Source organism: Sarcophilus harrisii, chromosome 1, assembly GCF_902635505.1.
Source record: "Sarcophilus harrisii chromosome 1, mSarHar1.11, whole genome shotgun sequence".
Taxonomy (NCBI): Eukaryota; Metazoa; Chordata; class Mammalia; order Dasyuromorphia; family Dasyuridae; genus Sarcophilus; species Sarcophilus harrisii.
The window spans coordinates 222,534,150-222,555,937 of NC_045426.1; the positions used below are offsets into that span (position 1 = coordinate 222,534,150).

General features: G+C 32.9%; 1 protein-coding gene across 3 annotated transcripts in view; it reads left to right on the forward strand.

The window, feature by feature from the left end:
- Window positions 1-21,788, forward strand: part of LOC100916704 (contactin-associated protein-like 4) — a 604,589-nt gene that overhangs the window by 436,305 nt on the left and 146,496 nt on the right. For all 3 annotated transcript variants that reach the window (XM_031937658.1, XM_012542655.2, XM_031937666.1), the window contains one exon: window positions 17,611-17,782. In XM_031937658.1, coding sequence (XP_031793518.1) covers window positions 17,611-17,782 — 172 coding nt within the window. The remainder of the gene's footprint in view (window positions 1-17,610; window positions 17,783-21,788) is intronic.

The window sequence follows — 21,788 nt, forward strand, 5'->3', positions numbered from 1 at the left end:
AAAATCATTAATGAACTCCCTAAGAAAAAATCTCCAGAGCCAGATGGATTCACAAGTGAATTCTACTAAACATTTAAAGAACAATTAATTCCAATATTATGTAAACTATTTGGAAAAAAATAAGTAAAGGAGTACTGCCAGGTTCCTTCTATGATACAAATATGGCAATGATACCTAAACTAGAAAGAAAATTAAGACCAATCTCTCTAATGAATATTAATGTAAAAGTTTTAAATAAAATAATAGCAAAGAGATTACAACAATTAATCATCAGGATAATATACTATGACCAAGTGAGATTTATTCTAGGAATGCAGCACTGGTTTAATGTCAGGAAAACTATTATTGTAATAGACCATATCAATAACAACAACAACAACAAAAAAAAAAAACAGAAATCATATGACAATCTCAATAGATGCAGAAAAAGCTTTTGACAAAATACAAAACCCTTCCTACTAAAAACACTAGGGGGCATAGGGATAAAGGGAACTTTCCTTAATATAATGATCAATATTGATCTAAAACCAACAGCAAGCATTATTTGTAATGGAGAGAAACTGGATGCATTTCCAATAAGATCAGTGTGAAACAAGGATGCCCATTATCACCACTTCTGTTTAATATTGTACTAGAAGTGTTGGCTTTAGCAATAAGAAAAGAAAAAGAAATTAAAAGAATTAGAATAGACAATGAGGGAAATAAAATTATCACTCTTTGCAGATGATATGATGATATATCTAGAGAATCATAGAAAATCATCCTAAAACCTAGTGGAAACAATCCACAGCTTTAACAATGTTGCAGAATATAAAATAAACCCACCCAAATCATCAGAATTTCTATCTATTACTGACAAAGTCCATCAGTAAGAGATAGAAAGAGAAACTCAATTAAAAATTACTGTAGACAACAGAAAATGCTTGGGAGTTTAACTGCCAAGACAAGAACTATATGACAACAATTACAAAACACTTTTACACAAATAAAATCAAATCTAAACAATTGGAAAAATATCAATTGCTTATGGGTAGGCTGACGTAATATAACAAAAATGACAATTCTGTCTAAATTGGTCTATTTGTTCAGTGCCATACCAATTAAACTGCCAAAAATTATTTTATAGAGTTAAAAAATAATAATAAAATTCATCTGGGAGAACAAAAGGTCAAGAATATCAAGGGAATAAATGAAAAAAATACAAAGAATGATGACTTAGCAACACTAAGTTTAAAACAATATTATAAAGCAGTAATCATCAAAATCATTTTGTACTGGCTAAGAACTAGACTCTGGATCAGTGGAATAGTTTAGGTACATATGATATAAAAATCAAGGCCTATAGAAATCTAGTATTTGATAAACTATCAAACTCCAGCTTCTAGAAAATAACTCACTATTTGACAAAAGGAGCTTGGAAAAATGGAAAATAATATGTCAGAAACTCAGCATAGACCTATATCTCATACCCCATACCAAAATAAGATCTAAACGGGTACATGATTTGAGCACAAAAGATGATACCATAAACAAATTAAAAGAGCATGGAATAATAATTTACCTATCAGATATTTGGAGAAGAAAGGAATTTATGACCAAAGAAGAAATAAAAAACATGAAAGACAAAATGAACAACTTTGATTACATTAAATTAAAACATTTTTGCACAAACAAAACTAACAGAAACAAAATTAAGAGGGAAGTACAAAGCTGGGGAAAAAATCTTTACAGCCAGTGTTTCTGGTAATGATATCATTTCTAAAATATATAAAAGACTGTGTCAAATTTATAAGAATACAAATCATTCCACAACTGATAAATGGTCAAAGGATATGAAGAGATCATTTTCACATGATGAAATTAAAGCTATCTATAATCATATGAAAAAAAATGCTCTAAATCACTATTGATTGGAGAAATGTAAATTAAAACTCTGAAATACTACCTCATATGTCCCGTCCACCGGGACTCAATTATTCGTGGGGAACCGAGGGGGACCCAGCCTGAAAGAGAAACGGGCGGGAAGGAGGAGGGAGACAGCATACCATTGAAGCAAGCAAGTCTCATTTATTGCTGGAAACAGCTCAGGTTATATAGGGTGGAGCTAGGCGTGATACGTGAGGACAAAAGCTGGCAGGGGAGAGTGAAGCTATGTGCGTTGCGTGGGAGAAAAGGTATGGGAGGGGGCTACAGGAGGGAGCAGATGTTCCGGGAGGAGAAGGAAGGACATCCTGTGGTTATTGTTCTTATCTGAGTTTCCAGGGTCCTTACGCCCTGAGACATCTCTGTGGCTGACACAATACCATGGATATATGTTCTGAGGTGCGGGGGTCGTTCCGCTTTCCTGGCCATTTGGCCGCCATCTGTTGCTTGATGCAAGGTCTGCAGTCCGGTAATTTTCCATGACTATGGTCCGGCCACCAACACTCATACCTCTCAGATTGGCTAAGATGACAGGAAAAGATAATAATAAATGTTGAAAGGGATATGGGAAAACTGGGATACTAATGCATTGTCAGTGGAGTTGTGAAATATCCAACCATTCTAGAGAGCAATCGGGAACTATGTCTAAAGGGCTATCATAAAGGAGGGAAAAGCACACCCCTGTGCAAAAATGTTTGTTGCAGTTCTTTTTGTGGTAGCAAAGAACTGAAAAATGTGTAGATGCCCATAAATTGGGGAATGGCTGAGTAATTTGTGGCATATGAAGGTAATGTAATATTATTGTTCTATTAAAAATGATTTCAGATTATAGAACAGCCTGGAAAGATTTACATGAACTTATGCTGAGTGAAACAAGCAGAGCAGGGATACATTATACACAATAACAGAAAGAATGTTCAATGATGACCTATGCAAGACTTGGTTCTTCTCAGTGCTTCAATGATCCAAAACAATCCCCATAGACTTTGGACAGAAAATGTTGTGATACAAGAGCCACCTGTCAGTAGCTGCTGGAGGTCTAACTCAGACCTGTAGAATGGATCTCTTCATGTGAGAGGATGATGATGATGATATAAGGAGACTAAGAGGCAGTTGTGTTCTGACCTCTCTCCTTGTCCCTCTTGCCTCCATTTTATTTCATTCCCAATCCACAAGGAACATTTATGAAGGTTGCTTTGCAACTCCTTCAAGTGTTATGATTCACAGCTGTAGAGGCTCTCAGAGAATTGGCCTGCTCCTTCATTTAGGCATGGTCCTTAACAAGAAAATGCCATTTGCATCAAGAACTAAGGAGACTGAATGTAAGTCAAAAATGAATAAATAAATAAATGAACAACAAAAAAATAAACTTATTAGGTGTGTGATGCTGGGCAAGTCACTTAATCCAAATTGCCTCACCAAAATAAAAAAAAAAAAAAAAAAAAAAAAAAAGGAAGAAAACAAAGGAGGTCATCTCAAGGCCATATTATTCCATGGTATCATGGGGACCTAAGTTTAATAAGTAAAAAAAAAAATGATTGTTCATATTTTTAATTAGGTGATTAACAATTAATCAAATTGAGTAATTTAATTAAAGGATTGACAATTTGTTGGAAAACTAGCAAATTAATACATTTTTAAAATTATTTAATGAATTGTAATAAAAAAATCTACCTCTATGATAAATATTAACATTCTACATTTCAGGCAACAAAGCACAAATGGGTTCATCCTAGTGAAATACTGGAATAATGCACAATGTTGTGTCAATCAATCAATATTTATTTGCCAAGGACTGGGTCTTTGGTCCTTGGTAGCTAGATGGGTAGTTAGGAGCACTAAAAGGATTATAAGTGGATTTTTAGATCATAATTTGCCCTTTTGTTATCTTAAGTAGGCCTTTATTACAGTCAGCCCTAGTTGAGGACCTTCTTTGAATTCCTAGCTCATTTCCTCAAATTGACAAAAATCATTATAACCCCATAGTTACTATGTCCAATTGGAAGGCCAAGTCATGATATCAACCCTCAAGATTATTTTCCCCTATAAAAGAATCTATCTGTACCTCATTTCTTTGCTAATGTCTGTTAGCACCCTAACTCCTGAGGCTGTCACTCAGTGGCATAATCAATTCCCTGTTAAACTCCTTTTTTTTTTTTTTTTTTTTTTTTTAAAGGAATTTAGCCTGCCTTATGGCCCTGAGGCTTCATTAAGAACTTGCCATGTAGTCTTCTTTCTTACTAGTGCCTTTTCCCCATTGCTTGTGAGTTCTACCAGGCAACTTTGGTCTTGTCTTTCACCTTGTTAATTGCTAAAATCCCATATGGAATTTTGAAGATGGTCTAAACCTATAAATTCTTTTGAGATACCTCTTGACACCAGTCCAAGATCTCAATATCTTTTTGAGAAACAAACCTCTTCTCTTCAACACCACTAGCAATATGCCAGGTACTGTGCTGAACAGTGGTATCATATACAGTGTCTGTATCTGTATCTGTCTATGATCAATTCTGTCTCATTTCCATTCCTTTGATTACCACTCTAATTCAGATTCTACTCCCCTCTCTCCAAGATTATTGTAATAGCTTCTTACATCCTCCCCCTGCTTCTGCATTCTCTTTTCTTTGATCTAGTTCAGCTCTGAAAGTAATCTTCCTAAAGTATATGACATTCGTCCTAATCGAATTGTCTCCTGGTTCAAAAACTTTCTTCAGTGGCTCTCCACTGTCTACTTAATCAAATACAAACTGCTTAGCCTGACATTTATGACATTCCCTAATCTGACTATAACCTAACCTTCAAGACTTATTTCATCCTATTCTCCTTTATTATAGAAAAAAAGACTATTCTCACACTTCTCCTGGTTTGTCCCACTCCCATATATTGTACATGCCAGATTTTCATACCTGTTATTCCTGATATGGTTAGTATTTTATGCCTGGACTTCTTATAATAGAGACAATATGTCCAGGAAGGAAGTCTAGGATACAATTGTGGCCAGGAATTCTTGAAAGTGAGTGCTGAATGGAGGAAATAGAATAACCAAGGGGTTAGGATACAATTTTGATAAAAGTTGGAGGAGCTGTGACTTAATGATTAATGCTGTGAGTTTTGATTTTAATATCATGTAAGAAAGAAGTAATTGTGCTCACCCAAATACCTTTGAAGATCAAGAATTCTCTTAGTATTGGTGGATATAAATCTTATCATAAACTATTCCTGGGCATCATTCCTTATAATGATCCCATTTTTAAAATAAAAGAAGAGTGATTATTCAGAAAGAGTATGGGTATCCTTTTATTATTAGGTATGGGCAGTTAGGTGTTGTAATTGATAAAGCATGGGACCAAAAATCAGAAAGATCCGAGTTCAAATGTGGCCTCAGATACTTACTAGTTATGGGATACTAGATAAGTCATTTAATCCTGTTGGCCCCAGTTTCCTCATGTGAATGAGGATGAACTGAAATGAACTGAAAAAGAAAATGGCAAAGTATTTCATTATTTTTGTTTGTTTGTTTAGGCAAGTGGGGTTAAGTGACTTGTCCAGGATCACACAGCTAGTAAGTTTTAAGGGTCTGAGGCTAGATTTGACCTCAGGCCCACTTGGCTTTAGGCCAGTGTTCTATCTACTGAAGCATCTAGCTGTCCTGATTCCAATATCTTTGCCAAGAAAAACCTTAGTGGAACTGTGGAGAGTCAGACAGAACTGAAAAGAACTGAATGGCAAATGGTCTTATCATACCTGATAACAACAGGAGCAGAGTAAAAAGGGAAAGGGAATGGAAAAACTCGCCTATTAATAATGCCTATGTGAGAATAATAGATCTGCAGGTCATCTTGTCCACTAGGTTGCAAATGTTCTCTATTTGAAATAGCTTAGATCATCCACTGACTAAATCTTTTCCTGTTATTGGCTTTATATTCCTGTATTTTGTTTCCTTTTTCTCAAGATCTTTGAGGTCAGGAGGGTGTTGTCAACAGGACTTACCTGGTCTCTGTGAATGGCCAAAGCCAAATAGAGCAGGATAGAGCTAGGAAAAGCAGGAATCAAAGAGAAGTTTAATTTCAAAGAGAGGGAAATGGCCTGCAAGCAAGGACATAGGTGCTCTCTGCCCACAAAGGGGGACTTGCTTTAGTATGGCCAAATCTCTAACAGCAACAATTGTGACAAGTTTGATTCATAGCAGGATTTTATAATAGGGGTACAGTCATTGCTTGTCCAATCTCAAAGAAAATCTGGTACTGGTCAAAGCAATACAATAATCGTATGAAACAATTTTGAGATTTTGCTGTGACTGATATCATCCAGAGGCTGAGTGCAAAGAATTATGTATGTCAAGCTCAGGGCACAGCTTGTTTGCTAAGACTTAGCTCTGAAAAACACGGTGACTTTTCTTGACAATGTGATGCCTGAAAATTTCCAGAGTTTCTTCCATGTTTTGATCATGGGAAAGCAGAGGAGAATTATTTTCATATTTTTAGATTTGGTTTCTCAGACAGAATGTTTATTAAGAGTACAGAACACTCATACCCTATTCAAATCCCAGATTGATTCTTGTATATCTTATACATTAGGTTGCACATTTAAAGAAGTCTGAAGGAGTCAGGCAGAAATTTATTTTGTAGAAGAGATGGAGCTATGAGAACTTTTGCATTATTTTCCAAAGATATTGTAAGAGTTAGTATGGACTAAACCAAGATATCAGATGTTTCACTGAATGATTGTTGGGATTCTTGAGTTATTATTCAGATAGGCCCCTAGCTATTCCCTATAACTTCTCAAGGTTATTTGAACTACCACTTCTTTTCAGTCCCTTTAGCTGGGTTAAAATTCATATCCTCTAAATTTAGTTCTATCCCAAGTTTCAGTCCTTGATATTCTTGTATTTTCGTTTTATGGTCTAACTTTTGGTGACCATACTCAATCACAGGGATTTATCATTTCTAGACTAATGACTCCCAGATCTAACTTTTCCTTTCCAAATTATAAGTCCCTCATCACCAACTTCCTTTTGGATAATTCAAGCTGCATCTCCTATAACATCTCAAATTTGATATGTCCAAAATGACCTTTTATTTCTCACCAAATGTGTTCATTCTTCTAAATTTCCCTATTTTTTGAATATTAATAGTTTTTTTCTAATCCCCTAAATTCACATTTTCACTAACCCCATATATCCAATCAAATACTAGTTCTTATCATCTCTACCTTCACATTCTTTCAAATTAAACTCCTTTTATCCACTTATGCAATCATCATTCTACTTAGGTTCTTATTACCTCTCACCTACAATGTTATAATAGCTTCCTAATTGGTCCCCTTGTCTCAAATGTCTCCCCTTTTAATTCACCATTCAAACAATTATTAAAGTGATTTTTCTGAAACACAGATGTTAACTAAAAGAAGCTATTATCTCAAAAATAATAACAGCTAACATTTATATCATGATCTTGGACAGACTTTGAAAGATAGTAAAAGATAGAAGGTCCCAATGTGCTATGGTCCATGGAGTCATGAAAAGTTGGACAAGATTGAAGGAATGAACAAAAATAATTATTCTTATTGCTCTTATTAATTACCAAGTAGTGAGCTAAGCACTTTGCAATTATTATTTCATTTAATCCTCACAGAAATCTTGGAAGGTAAGATATTGTTAATATCTCAATTTCACAGATGAGGAAACCAAAGTAAACACAGGCTAAATGACTTGTCCAGAGTCACACAGCTAGTAAGACTATGAAGCCAAATTTGAATATAGTTCATGATTGCAGATCCCTATCTCTCTCTACTGTTCTACTACAGGACTAAATACCAAATAAAAACTTCTTTGCATTATAAAACTTCATAATCTATCTCTAACTAACGTTTTAGTTCTTATTATTCACTCTTCCCTTCCATGCACACTTACTCAGCATACTTCTTTCAATATGGTCTTCTGCTTTTCCTCATATATCCTCCCCTTTCAACCATTATTCTCTTACTCCAGATTGCATGCACAAGGTATCATGCTGCCAGTGCCATTCATATATAATTGACCTAAATGTTTATGAGGTGTTATGAAAACTTTCTTTTTAAGGGAATAAGGCTGGAAAGGATCAAATATTTATTTACTGACTGACTGGATTATAGTGGGGCAAGAATGGCAGAGAACATTTGTTGATTCAATCAATCTTCTTTTAGATGGTTCAGTAGATGGAGCAATGGACTTGGAGTCAGAAAGACCTGAGTTCAATTCCCCCCCCCCAAACAATTAGTAGGTGTATTATCTTAAACAGATCACTTAGCCTCAGTTTCCTTATCTGTAAAATAGAAATAATTTAATAAAATACAATGTATTCTAACTTTGTTGTAATGATCAAATGAGACAATATTTGTAAAGCACTTTGCAAACCTTCAAATCCCATATAAATTGTGGTGCTGATAGTAATAGTAGTAGTACTAGTACTAGTACTAGTATTTGTAGTAGTAATAGTTGTAGTAGTAGTAGTAGTAGTAGATCCCCAACCACTTAACTAAGCAACCTGCTTAGTTCTGTGACAAATCTGAGACAAATCACAAATTTAGTCCATGGAGATTCTCCAGGAACCAGTTTAGAACAACTGAATCAAAATCCCCACTTGGTGGCCTATTATCTCTGTTAGTTTCTGTTTCTTCAACCTCAACTAAAGCAATTTTCTGCATCTTTTGGGACATCATTAGTTTACTGTAAGCTTTAGACTGACTTTGACCTCTTCTCAAATTTCTTACATTCTTAATTTTTACTGAACATAACAATACTTTCCTGAATGTGGAAGAATTGACCTATGAAAGGCTCTGTACCTTCCTTCCATGGTATAGGAGTCCAGATTTTAGTTAGAAGACACATCTGTTGCTACCAGTCACCAAGACTTCCTCTAGACATCTAGGCATATGTAGGCTGATGCATTTCTTCAAATAAGTCCCCAGTAAAAGGAAGAAAAGAAATAATGTTTCCTACTGGGGTTCCTTTTTGTAGCATTATAGGATTCATGGAATCAGGAAAAGGGACTGATTTGAGTGATTTGAACCCCTGTCCTTCAGTAGGGGTCAGTATCCATGATACTAAATACTAGATAATAAGAGTAAATCATGGATACCAAGTTTTAGCAAATTGCCTGTGCTTTCAAATCATATCATATGATAAACCTTTAAAGGTTTTTGCAATTAAAGATAGATGAAATTACTCCAAATTTGGATTTTAGCACATATAGAAGAATTATGGGAAATGCTTAAACAGATATAGTTTGGATATCATATATTAGGTGTTGTTTTTTTCTCAAAGAGGATCATTTTGAACTGGATTTTGAGGGAGGGCTGGGCAAGGTCACCTAACTCACTTTACCCTAGAGTCATCTGGATCAAGTGGCCAGATATAGTTTAGAAGGACAAGAGATGACCCTGGATGCAATGGGAGACTTAGGTCTTTTTAAACTAAGGTGTTAGGCCAACCCATTTGGTTATTAATGTTAGGTAACAACTGAGGCAAAGAATTGCCTTTTTCACCTAGTCAAAAAAAACCCCAAAACTAACTAAATAAATACATGAATCTGGGAGTGGAAGACTCTCAGGGTTTATGACCCAAACAGAAATGATTGCAATTGCTTTTCATGCTTTTTCTATATTCATTTTATTAATTATTTCTTACAATAGAGAAATATTCCATAATATGCTTCATTTTAATTAGTCAATATTATTATGTTTCTAAAGAAGTTGTGGGTTTTTTTTTTTCCCGTAGTAAATAAAACAGTCAAATTTACTATATTTTTTTCTTCCTCTAATGATGGAATATTTATTGTCTTTCTAGAGAAAAAATGTGGATTATTTGAATGATTCTCTTATTGTACTCCCTTGATGTAAATAGACTGATCAAAATTATATTTAAATAGTGGAGTTTTTTTCATATTTATTCAGTGAAATTACATGTTTCCTTTTATTTAAAAAAATGTTTTATTCTTCACTGAATTCTTGTATCATGTTTTGGAGGGTGATCCTGGGATCACAGTCTGTTCTAATACAATATAATCTTAGCATAGTTCTATCAAAGTAGTAAGACATTCAAAGATATTTCTTGGTGACAGATTATGTTATTGGAAAGCCATACTAGCCACAGACCCTGAGTCTCATCTCTAAAAGTGTGGTCATTAGAAAATGATTATTTGAATTCAAAGTAATAAAAACTGCCTACTAAGCTGACTTTTAAGTGGGAGTGTTTTTTAATTCAGTGAAGAGAAAATCTACATTGATGTAATTTCAGATATTTTGTAATATTTCTTTGACAAGTTTGTGGATTTCTCCAAAGACATAGAACTGAAAGGATCTTTCAAGGCAATTGAACTCAACTTTCTTGTTTTACAGATGAGGAAACTAAGGTCCTGAAAGATTAAGTGACTTTTCCATTAACTATTGAAATTCTCCAAGAGGCATCTGAGGTAAAAGGCATTCTTTAAGAATGCCAGATGTCTCCCATCATCATTATATCCATTTTAGCCTGAAATAGCATGTCACAAACTGAGTTACCAATCTGTTGGCCTCTTGGATAATTTTATCTTTATGAAAAATCACCAAACTCTGAAGTAGGAAAACTTTTTAATATCACAGGAGAGAGCTTTTATTGAGTTTTCACTCTTCCCAGAGTAGTGAATTTTCCTCACACAAAATATGTAGAATAATTTTGCATTCTTTTGAGAATAATTATCATTTGCTATTAAATTTCCTTTAAATGGAAACTATTTCATTTAGATATAATTATACCATAGATTTAGACCATGGCATTCTCCATTCATGAATGTTGCACAGACTAGAAAACCATGACTAGAAATACACTAGATTGTCATTCTTCTTTGTTCCTTTTTTAGGAACACAATCTAAGTTATCTGGCCCCCTCAGGGGGTTCTCAACTTTTTAGATTTTCTTAATAGCAATGCATTTTTTCTAACTGACTTATTGGCTTTATTCTATCCAAAATTCTAGGGGAAAAAAATCCATGCCTTAAAGCCTACTCTTTAAATGGGCTTAGTGTAGAAAAACTCATTGTTATTTTATTTCATTAATTATATACCTTAAGAGTTACCCATGGGCTATATTTTCAATCCCTGCACTGAAGCTCTCTTAGCTTTCTTGATCCTTAGTTTATTGAGTTTGAAAGAAATAAGCACAATGTATATTTCTGATTTGACATTTCCTTTCTGAAATTCTCTTTGCTTTTACTGGCAGGTCCTTTATTTATTTTTGTTTTGTGTGTAATGGGCATAATCTTTTTGCTCTAGGATAATTTAAATGAAATACCATCTGGCGAAAGAGAAATGAACTGAGTAAATAATTTCTTTACTATTTACCTTATATTATGTAATAGAAAGTATCTCTATCTCTTATTAAACTAATATTCTTTATTGATGAGTTCTAGTAAAAAGTATGCAATTTACTATAGATATTTCCTTAGAAATTTATGCCATATTTCTAAGATGAACTTGAAATTTCACAACTATTTACATATAGCCTTATAAAGTGGGAAAATGAGTAATGAGAATCTTCAGTGTTTGCCTATATTATGGGGATTGAAGCTTTTAAAAAAAAATTATGAGGTTAGTGTACAATACTGCCATATGCCTAGTAATTTTAAATATGAATGGAAATTTCCATTTGTATTAGGAATGTGATTGGGGAAATACAAAGATACAAAGCTATAAAGCACTAGAAAAGATGTGCTATTATAAAACTAATGATGGAAATTTCTCAGCTTTATCATATCAGATATTATCATAGATTGTAGTGAAGTAAAGAAATGCTGAATACTGAATTTTTATTTTTATTCCTATTGATTGTAATAGTCATTGACAGTCATATGACATTAATGAGAAACTAATGAAAATACCAAAATCCTTGAGCTGTCTCCATAGATTTTCTCCATAGTATTTTTCCAAACATTCCATAAATATTTATTTCCCTTTGATAAAAAATATTGAACATTAACTGAAAACTATAATAATGATGCTTTTGAGGACTGTACAAATAAATGCAATTTTATATTATTTAAATAATTTGAAAAAGAAATGCAGAAAAGAAAGACATAGAAATTGGCTGTGTAATAACTTGATCCAACAACCTAAATATTATTAAATTCAAAATAAACAAGGTACATTGTGTTTATATGCAATTATATTTCTTTGATATTATTCATTTCCCTTTCTAATATAAAGAATCAATGAAATATTACAAAGATTCATTTCATGATATAATTTTTGAATTTTTTTTTTCATTTTTGAAATATTATTAACAAATATCATAGGTGCGTGTTCCAGAAATCCAAGCTGAGATAATGTACTGTTTCTTGGACAATTCTAACTGTACATTCTGTAAACTTCTCAAATTCAAAATGGCCAAAGTAAAACTAATTTATGTTCCATTCAAAAAACTCTCATTATATCTTTATAACTGTCCTATTTCTATTGAAGGCAGTACTATCTTTTTCATCATCTACTTCTCCCACTTATCAAATCATTTTCTAAATCATGTCATTTTTGGCTACATAATGTCTTCAATCTGTTCCCTTATTTTGAGTCACAGAAACAACATCCTAGTTTGACTCTCATCACCTCTGTCCTGAACTATTCCAATAGTTTTCTTTTCTTTTTATTAAAGCCTTTTATTTCCAAAACATATGCAAAGATAATTTTCACTATTGACCATTGCAAAAACTTGTGTTCCAACTTCCCCTTTCCCCCTTCCCCCTCTCCTAGATGGCAAGTAATCCAATATAAGTAAATGGTAAAAATATATGTAAATCCAATATAGGCATATGTATTTATACAATTGTCTTGTTGCACAAGAAGAATCATATCAATATGGAAAAAAATGGGAAAGAAAATAAAATTCAAGCAAACAACAACAAAAGAAGTGAAAATACTATGTTGTGATTCACGCTCAGTTCCCACAGTCCTCTCTTCTGAGTATAGATGGTTTTCATCATCCCAAAATTATTGGAACTGACCTGAATCGTCTCATTGTTGAGAAGACAAATCCATCAGAATTGATCATCATGCAATCTTGTCATTGTCATGGACAGTGAAATCCTAGTTTTGTCATTTCATTTAACATCAGTTCATGTAATTCTGTCCAAGGCTCTCTAAAAATCATCCTTCTGATCTTTTCTTATAAAACAATAACATTCCATAACATTCATATACCATAACTTATTCAGCCATTTTCCAGCTGATGGAAATCCACTCAGTTTTCAGTTTTTTGCCACTACAAAAAGAACTGCCTCAAACATTTTTGCACATATGGTTTCCTCTTTTAATTTCTCTTTGCAATATAAGCCCAGTAAAAACACTACTAGATCAAAGGCTATGCACAGTTTAGTTTGATAACCTTTTTAGCATAGTTCTAAACTGCTCTTCAGAATGGCTAGATCCATTCACAATTCTACCAACAATGTATTAGTGTCCCAGTTTTCCCACATCCCCTCCAACATTCATCATTATCTTTTCCTGCCATCTTAGCCAATCTGAGAGGTATGTAGTAGTACCTCAGAGTTGTCTGAATTTGTATCTCTCTGCTCAATAGTGATTTAAAGCACCTTTCCATTTGCCTAGAAATAGTTTCAATTTCTTTATCTGAAAATTGTCTGTTCATATCCTTTGACCATTTCTCAATTGTACAATGGCTTGAATTCTTGTAAATTTGAGTCAATTCTCTTATTATTTAGAAATGAGGTCTTTATCAGAGCCCTTAAATGTAAATATATTTTCTTAATTTGTTGCTTCCCTTCTAATCTTGTTCACATTAGTTTTGTTTGTACAAAAACTTTATAACTTAATATAATCAAAATTATCTATTTGGTATTCAATAATGAGTTCCAGTTCTTCTTTGGTTACAAATTCCTTTTTTCTCCACAGATCTGAGAGATAAACTATTCTTTGTTGTTGTTGTTGTTGTTTTTAATTTGCTCATAATATCACACTTTATGTCTAAATCATGAACCCGTTTAGACCTTATCTTACTATGTGGTGTTAGGTGTGGGTCAAGGCCTAGTTTCTGCCATACTAGTTTCCAATTTTCCCAGCAATTTTTGTCAAATAGTGAGTTCTTATCCCCAAAACTGGGATATTTGGGTTTGTCAAACTTTAGATTGTGATAGTCATCGACTATTTTGTCCTGTGAACCTAACCTTTTTCACTAATCAACTATTGTATTTCTTAGCTGGTACCAAATAGTTTGATGACCACTGCTTTATAATAGTTTTAGATCTGGCACAGACCTAAATTATTTTTTATTAATCCCTTGAAATTCTTGACTTTTTGTTCTTCCAGATAAACTTTGCTATTATTTTTTCTAGATCTGTTAAATGATTTTTTGGGAATTTAATTCGTATGGAACTAAATAAGTAGATTAACTTAGGTAGTATTGTTATTTTTAATATATTGGGTTGGCCTATCCATAAGCATTTGATATTTTTCAAATTGATTAGATCTAACTTTATTTGTTTGGAAAGTGTTTCGTAGTTTTGTTTCCTGACTTTCTCTTGGCAGATAGATTCCCAAATATTTTATACTATTGACAATTATTTTAAATGAAATTTCTCTTTGGATCTCTTGCTGCTGGACTTTATTGGTAATATATAAAAATGCTGATGACTTAGGTGGATTTATTTTGTGTCCTGCAAATTTGCTAAAGTTATAATTGTGTCTAGTAGTTTTTTAGTTGATTCTTTAGGGATCTCTAATAATGCCATCATATTATCTGCAAAGAGTGATAATTTGGTTTTCTTATTACCTACTCTAATTCCTTTTGAAGAAGGGACACTGAAACTCTAAAAATCCTTGCAGGGAGAATATCTCCTTCAACTCTGCCTCAGTGATGGACCCTGCCCTAGGGAAACAAGACAAACAGTTTCATTCTGTTATCTAGGTGGGGCTGATTCAGTCCTGAGCAAAAGAATTCCAATCCTATTCAATTAAAGATCTTCTATTCAATTTTATTCAAATTCCAACTAAAGCTGAAACCCAGCTTGTAGATGAGCCAACTTGGGACTCCACCCACTAGCCCCCACCGGGTCTGACCTGTTCTGTGTGGGCTGTCCCAGCCCCCACCAAGACACTCAATATAATAGCTTCCATCAACTAAAGTCTTTGCTGCCAGGACCTTCTGTCCACTGAGAACTGCATTCTTAGTGCAAAACTCCATTTTCTGTAGATCTGCCACTAAAGAAGTCAGTCTCTTGGTAAACTGATTTCTATCTAACAATAAACTTTCATTTTGCAACTAAACATTCAGGAATGAGTGAATTCTTTTCTCCTAAAACCTGTGGCTGATTTAAAGGGGATTCTTAACTCTCTTGTAGCCACTAATCTAGACCACTCAAATAGCATCACTTTCATTTCTTTTTCTTCTCTTATTACCAAAATTAACATTTCTAATACAATATTGAATAGTGATGGTGATCGTGGGTAACCTTGTTTCTTCAATAGCTTTGTATTTGGTCTACTAATCTCCATTTTCTCCACCCTCCAATTCAAATTCCACATAGTTATAACAATTATTTACTAAAATCACAGGTCTGACCATGACACTTCCCTTATCAAGATGACCTGGTGGCTTCCTTCTATTTTTAGAATCACAAACAAACCTCTTACTTTGGCCTTTAAAGCCCTTCAAAATTTGGATCTAAGAACCTTTCTAAATCTATTTTAATCTATTATTTTTTCCCATTTTTACAAAATATAATTTTCTTCCTATTGAAATGAAAGAAAAATGAAGAAAAAACAAAAGAGAAACAATAACAACAAAAACCTTTTGATTCATATGTAAACTTAGTCAAACAAAACAAATTCCTGTTGCTCATGTGCAGAATGTTTTTTCTCATTCTGCATTTTAATCCATTTACTCTCTGTATGTAGTGAGTAGTATTCTTCACCTATCCAGTTTAACAAGTGCCCTTACAGTCCCCAACTTTTGTTTTACCTGGTAGAATTCTATGCATGAAATTCCTACAGAGCACTTTGTCTCCTCACACTTTTCCCTTGGAAGTAGCTAATGTGTTCAGTTTTGGAATCACACCCTGGCTGAGAGTTGTCCTGATTGGTAAATGAGTAAATGCCTAACTCATTATCTCTTCCCTGCTCTGGGCCATATTTAATTTTCAATTTACTTTTCTGCTCAGAATATTTTGCCTTCTGCCCTGGCAACATTCTTAGGTTCCTTCTCTCAATTTCTTCTCCCCATTAAGATATTATTTGTGATCCTCACTACCCCTAGAACCTTTCCAACATAGGAATTAAGCACAAGAGATAAACAATGTCAGCTGTTTACACAAGTTAGGACACATTAAAAACCCAATGACAAGACTACACAAGCAGACTCATAGAACTGAAACATTCAGTTCTACACTTTCCCTTCCACCTCAGCACTATGGAAATCCCAAAGACAGAAGCTTACTTAAATTACAACAGTAATTTGCCAACAGAATGTACCCACAGAATAAAAGATACTAGAATAGGATATGATGTTGCATTCCATTGTTTGAGATAAAAAGCCCTCCTATCCAGTGGACACCAGATCTGTCCCCATAAATAATTTGGGACAGATACGGAGGCTGGTGAATTATATGAAGTATCCACTTTGGAAAGAGGTAAAAATGACTTTGAGATATAACATCAAGGTAATCTTCATGGAAGAAGAGGTTGTCAGGAAGCAAGTAATAGGGAAAAATATGGGAAATTAAATGTGAAGTTACCAAAAGTCTCAAAGAAGAAAATTCAAAGACCTTGAGCATTAATATAAAAAACAGCAGTGAAAATACTAATATTGTTAGAGATTATGACCATGACAGCTGAAATAAAAATTCATCCATGAACAAGTATTGCAAGAAAAAATAAAATCTATTAGCACCTGATGAAGCAGAAAGAAAGCACAAAATCACATCAAAATATTCTGAATAATTTGAGAAAGGGAGAGAAAGAGAGAGAGAGAGAGAGAGAGAGAGAGACAGAGAGAGACAAAGGGAGACTAATTTAATGTTATTTCTCTTCAGGAGCATGTAAGCTCCTTGAGGGCAGAGGCTTTTCATTTTTTGCATTTGACTTTCTAGTTCTTAGCCCTCAGTATTTACTACATTATTAAATAAATAAATGGTGGTTAATAACACAATAATAACAATAAAAATTTGTATAATATTTTATAGTTTATAAAATTATTTTCTCTTAAGAATGCTCTGAAAAAAATTTTGTATAATTTAGGAACATTGATCTGGAAGAAAATCCGAGAATAATGTGGGGTGTTGGGGAAGTACATTAATCATTTTCTTTGAGTATTAATAGTAACTCATTAATATTTGCATTTCAGGCCAAGCTACTTCCCCCTGTTTTTAAATTTTTGCATAAAGTATTCATTAGAAATGCCTGACTGCAAAAATCCCTTTATTCTATAGCACCAGGCTTGTATATTATCCCCATTTAGTTTTCATTGATTGTATTTTTTCCTCATTGTATTAGTGTTGAAACAACTTTTGATTTCCTACAAAGAATATTCAAAAGATGTGTGAAATAGAAAACAAATCATGAACTGATGGTGTCAATTTCTAACTACTATAGCAGCAGAAACAACAGCAACAACAACAATATACTACTACTACTACTACTACAATAATTGTTTTCCTTTTTTTGTATTCAGGTTGTCCTAATACCAGCTCTGACTACGAATGTAAAAATCCTTTTGGGGGTTTTCAGGGATGCATGAGACAGATTTCCATTAGCAACAAAGTTGTGGATCTGATTTCAGTACAACAGAGCATCTTTGGGAATTTCAGTGACCTTCAGATAGACTTATGTGGCCTAATAGACAGGTAAAAACAGTCTTTTATCTTTATTTTGCAAGAGTTCTTTTTTAAGTACTTGAGGGCAGATAAAAGAAATGCAAGTATTTGTTTTCATTTGTTATAATTTAAAGTGGAATAGTGATGAATATCAAAAATAAGAAAATAAGACTGGTTGGAGTTAAAAAAAAAAAATAAGAGAATACCAAACATTTATGTCAACAAAGTAAATATAAAATGAATTATGAATAATATTATTGTAATTATAATGGCATTATATTATTAAGTATTAAAGTATTAAAAATGTTAACAAGTTAGGAAACAAGGCTCTCTAAAACTGCATTTAAATAGTTTTTTGGGGGTAAAATAGTGTGTTTATTGATATTTTACCTCTGCAAGTTTATATATTATCCTCACTCTATGAGAATTAATAGTTTATATAGGGGTCTTATCTAGTCAAGTTCCAAAAAGGGTAAGATTGCCATTTCATTTCCATTAAAGATAATTCATAATATGGGAATAATTGTTGTTATCCTATGCTAATATGAAATCTCAGCACCCAATTATTATTCTTCCTCATTCTCCTACTTTCATGTTTCCTACAAAAATAAGATTTTCATGACAATCAAAAGTATAGCTACCTTAGACAAATGTGAGGGGCCACTGAGGGAAAACTCATATGTAGTATGAGGAGTGCTCAAGTGGATTCAATAGAAAAAGCAAGATACTATTACTAAATTATAAAAGATTTGGGGACAAAACACAAAGGTGAATTCAAAGTTAGGTTATTTTTCAATGGTGTTATATTTAAGAGTATCATTTTGAAATATTTTAAATGAAAACACTCAACCTTTTATGAAAATCAAGTTCATTTTTTTAAAAAACAAAAGGAATCATATAGTGAGAAAAAACATCAACACAGTATACTATTACTTTTTAAAAATACATTTGTATGCATATGAGAAATTCAGTCAAAAAAGGGAAATAACATGTTCCAAAATTCAAAGCACTGTTATAATCTCTTAAAGCTTACAACTACATTAAGACTTTGGGGATGTCAAATACTATAACATATCTTTATGTTAAGTCAATTAAAGTTGTCCTACTTGTATGTTAAAGATTTTTAACTTTGATAAAATTAAAGACAAGCAAGTTACAAATCATTTTGTTAACATTTAAATTTGTACATATATAAATATATTCATATATAGATTATTTTAAAATGATACATTTTCTACAAGAATCAGTATTAAATATTCTTAGGTATATGATTGTAGTGTGATGCTTTCAGAAATTGATATGCCTTTCATTTGAAAGAAAAATTCAAAATTTAAGCTTGAAAGAGAGCTAATTTAGTCAATAATTATAAATAATGTCTATTATCTAATTAATTATAAGATTTAACATGTATAAATGTCTATCAATAATGTGATTTTGTGCTACTGTTCTGACAAGAAGAATTACCAATCACTTTCACTTGCTATTAACCATTTTTAGTGCCACACACACCCAATATGCTACTAAGCTTTATAGATTAGGGTATTACTCCCAAATATTTCCTTTGGATCTTCAGTTTTAGTTCCCCTGATAATTTGATCATTGCCGAAAGGAATCTCTTTATAAGTATTTTCAATTCTTTAGGATGTTGTAAAAAATAAACTAGGAATTCCTCATCATCTCTTTATTTTCTTTTGTGTACTTCATAGTATTATTTTTCCAATTTCATGTAAAGAGTTTTTAGCATTCATTGTTCTTAACATGTACACTATTTTCAAACATATTTTCCTATTTTTTATGTTATACAAGATAAATCAGACAAAAAGGGAAACAAACAACAGCCACAAAAAAAAAAAAAGAAAAAAGAAACATATTAAAAAAAGATGAAAATACTATTCTTCAGTCTGCATTGGTTTCCATAATTCTCTCTCTGGATGCAGATGACACTTTCCATCCCCTATTGGACTTATCTTGAATTACAGCATTTCTGAGAAGATCTTAGTTTGTCCTAGTTGATGATTACATAATCTTGTTTCACCATTCGTTTGTAAGATGTTGGGTATGTTACAAATTTTTCTCCTTTCTTCCCTTTCCTCCTCCTACCCAAGAGAACAAGCAATCTGATTCTCTCTCTCTTTCTCTGTTTCTCTCCCTTTGTTTCTGTTTGTCTTTATCTCTGTCTCTGTCTCTCTCTCTGCTTCTCCCTCTTACATACACACACACACACACACACACACACACACACACACTATATATATATATATATATATATATATATATATATATATATATATCTATCCCGGTCTTCTAATTTTCTTATTTTAGCTGCATTCTCAATGAATATTCTTAGCAATGTCTGTGGTTAAAAGTCTATAACGATTTCTGGCTTAAGAGAAAAAGTAAAGGTATAAATAGTGAAAGTTCAACACATTTTAAAGAAATAGACTTTTACCCAAGGGAAAATACTTCAGTTTCTGATCTACTCCCATGCCCCAGAAAGAGGGAAATAGAGAGCTGAAACAGAGAAATGAAATGAAGAATCATTGCATTGGGATCTGCACTGGAGGGTATATGTGTGTATGTATATGTATTTGTGTGTGGGTATGTTAGTATTCAGTCAATGCTGAATACCTTCTGCTTTTGCATGACTTATGCTTAAGCTACCTATACATAGGGGACTACATCTAATCATGACTCTTTTCCCAACTTTTGCTTCCTAATCTACAATTCTCCATGTATAACCTCAGAAGGTTTCTCTTCTTCTCCTCCCCATAATCCATTTGAATGGGAGCATCTATTTTGTCAAGCAATATACCTCATTAGTCACAGGGCTAAGTGATTTGGCAAAGATACAAAAGAAAAATCGGGTTATGCAGTTGTCAATAAAGCACATGAGTAGAAAGATAAGTATAGAATCCATTACTGTTTAAGAGAAAAATGTACAATATCCACGACTCATCAAAATTTAGAAGTAATGTAATCCTGGATTCTTGAGGTCAATGAGCAAAAACTCTAATAAGTTCTAATAAGCACTTGTTCAGTTGTTTCAGTCATGTTTCAGTCCCTTTTTGTGACCCCTTTTGGGGATTCCAGATCATTTTATAGAGGAGGAAACCTCATTTTATTGATGCAAATAGGGTTAGGTAACTTGCATAAGTAGTTAGTAACAGCTAGTAAATTTCTGAGGCTAGATTTTAATCAGGTCCAGGTTTTTCATTTGTTGCATCAATTAGCTGCTCCTTTAAGAAATTCAAAGAGTTTCAAATATGATTTTGACTATAGACTGTCTACTACAGAAAGATCTAACATTACAAAAGGTTATTTATTTAAAAAAATTCTTTGACCTAGAAGACTCACAAAATAGATAAAAATACAAAAATTATTTCAACTCTTTGTGGCCATATTCTATATCTGGAGGGCTGGTTGAAGAAAAATGAAAAAAGGAAAGTGGGTGTTTTTAATGACATTTTTGACATATATAAAAATATTAATTTGTGAGATATTTATCCAATAATCAGTATATAGACTCCTGGACAAAGTAAACAATTTCCATATTGACCTTATTGTTATTAATAGAGATGAAGTATACATAAGCTTATTCTAAAAGCAAAGATGGCTCACAGATTTTCCCAGGGAAGGAGAAAAAAGTAATTGTGAGAGCTGATTTAATCTCATTCATCAGAAGAAGAAACACAAGTTCATAGGACCTGTCATTAACATTTGCCTTATAAGATCCATATTCAATATAATATGCAAGTACACTGTTATAGTTACAACATACTTGTTAATATGTATTGCAGAAAAACTCAGGATATTATCAAATTTTATATTTTGTTATTGGAATATAAATGTAGGCATAGGGGAATCTGATTGGAAAAAAATTAAATGGAAACCCTAAATTCTAAACCCAGTGCTCTAACCACTATGCACCTAGCTACCTAATTTTTTGGAAGCCTTATATAGTGTTATCACAAGTATCTAGGTGGGAAGGGAATTAAATGGCATCACATAAACAAAAACAAAATTGATCATATCTTAA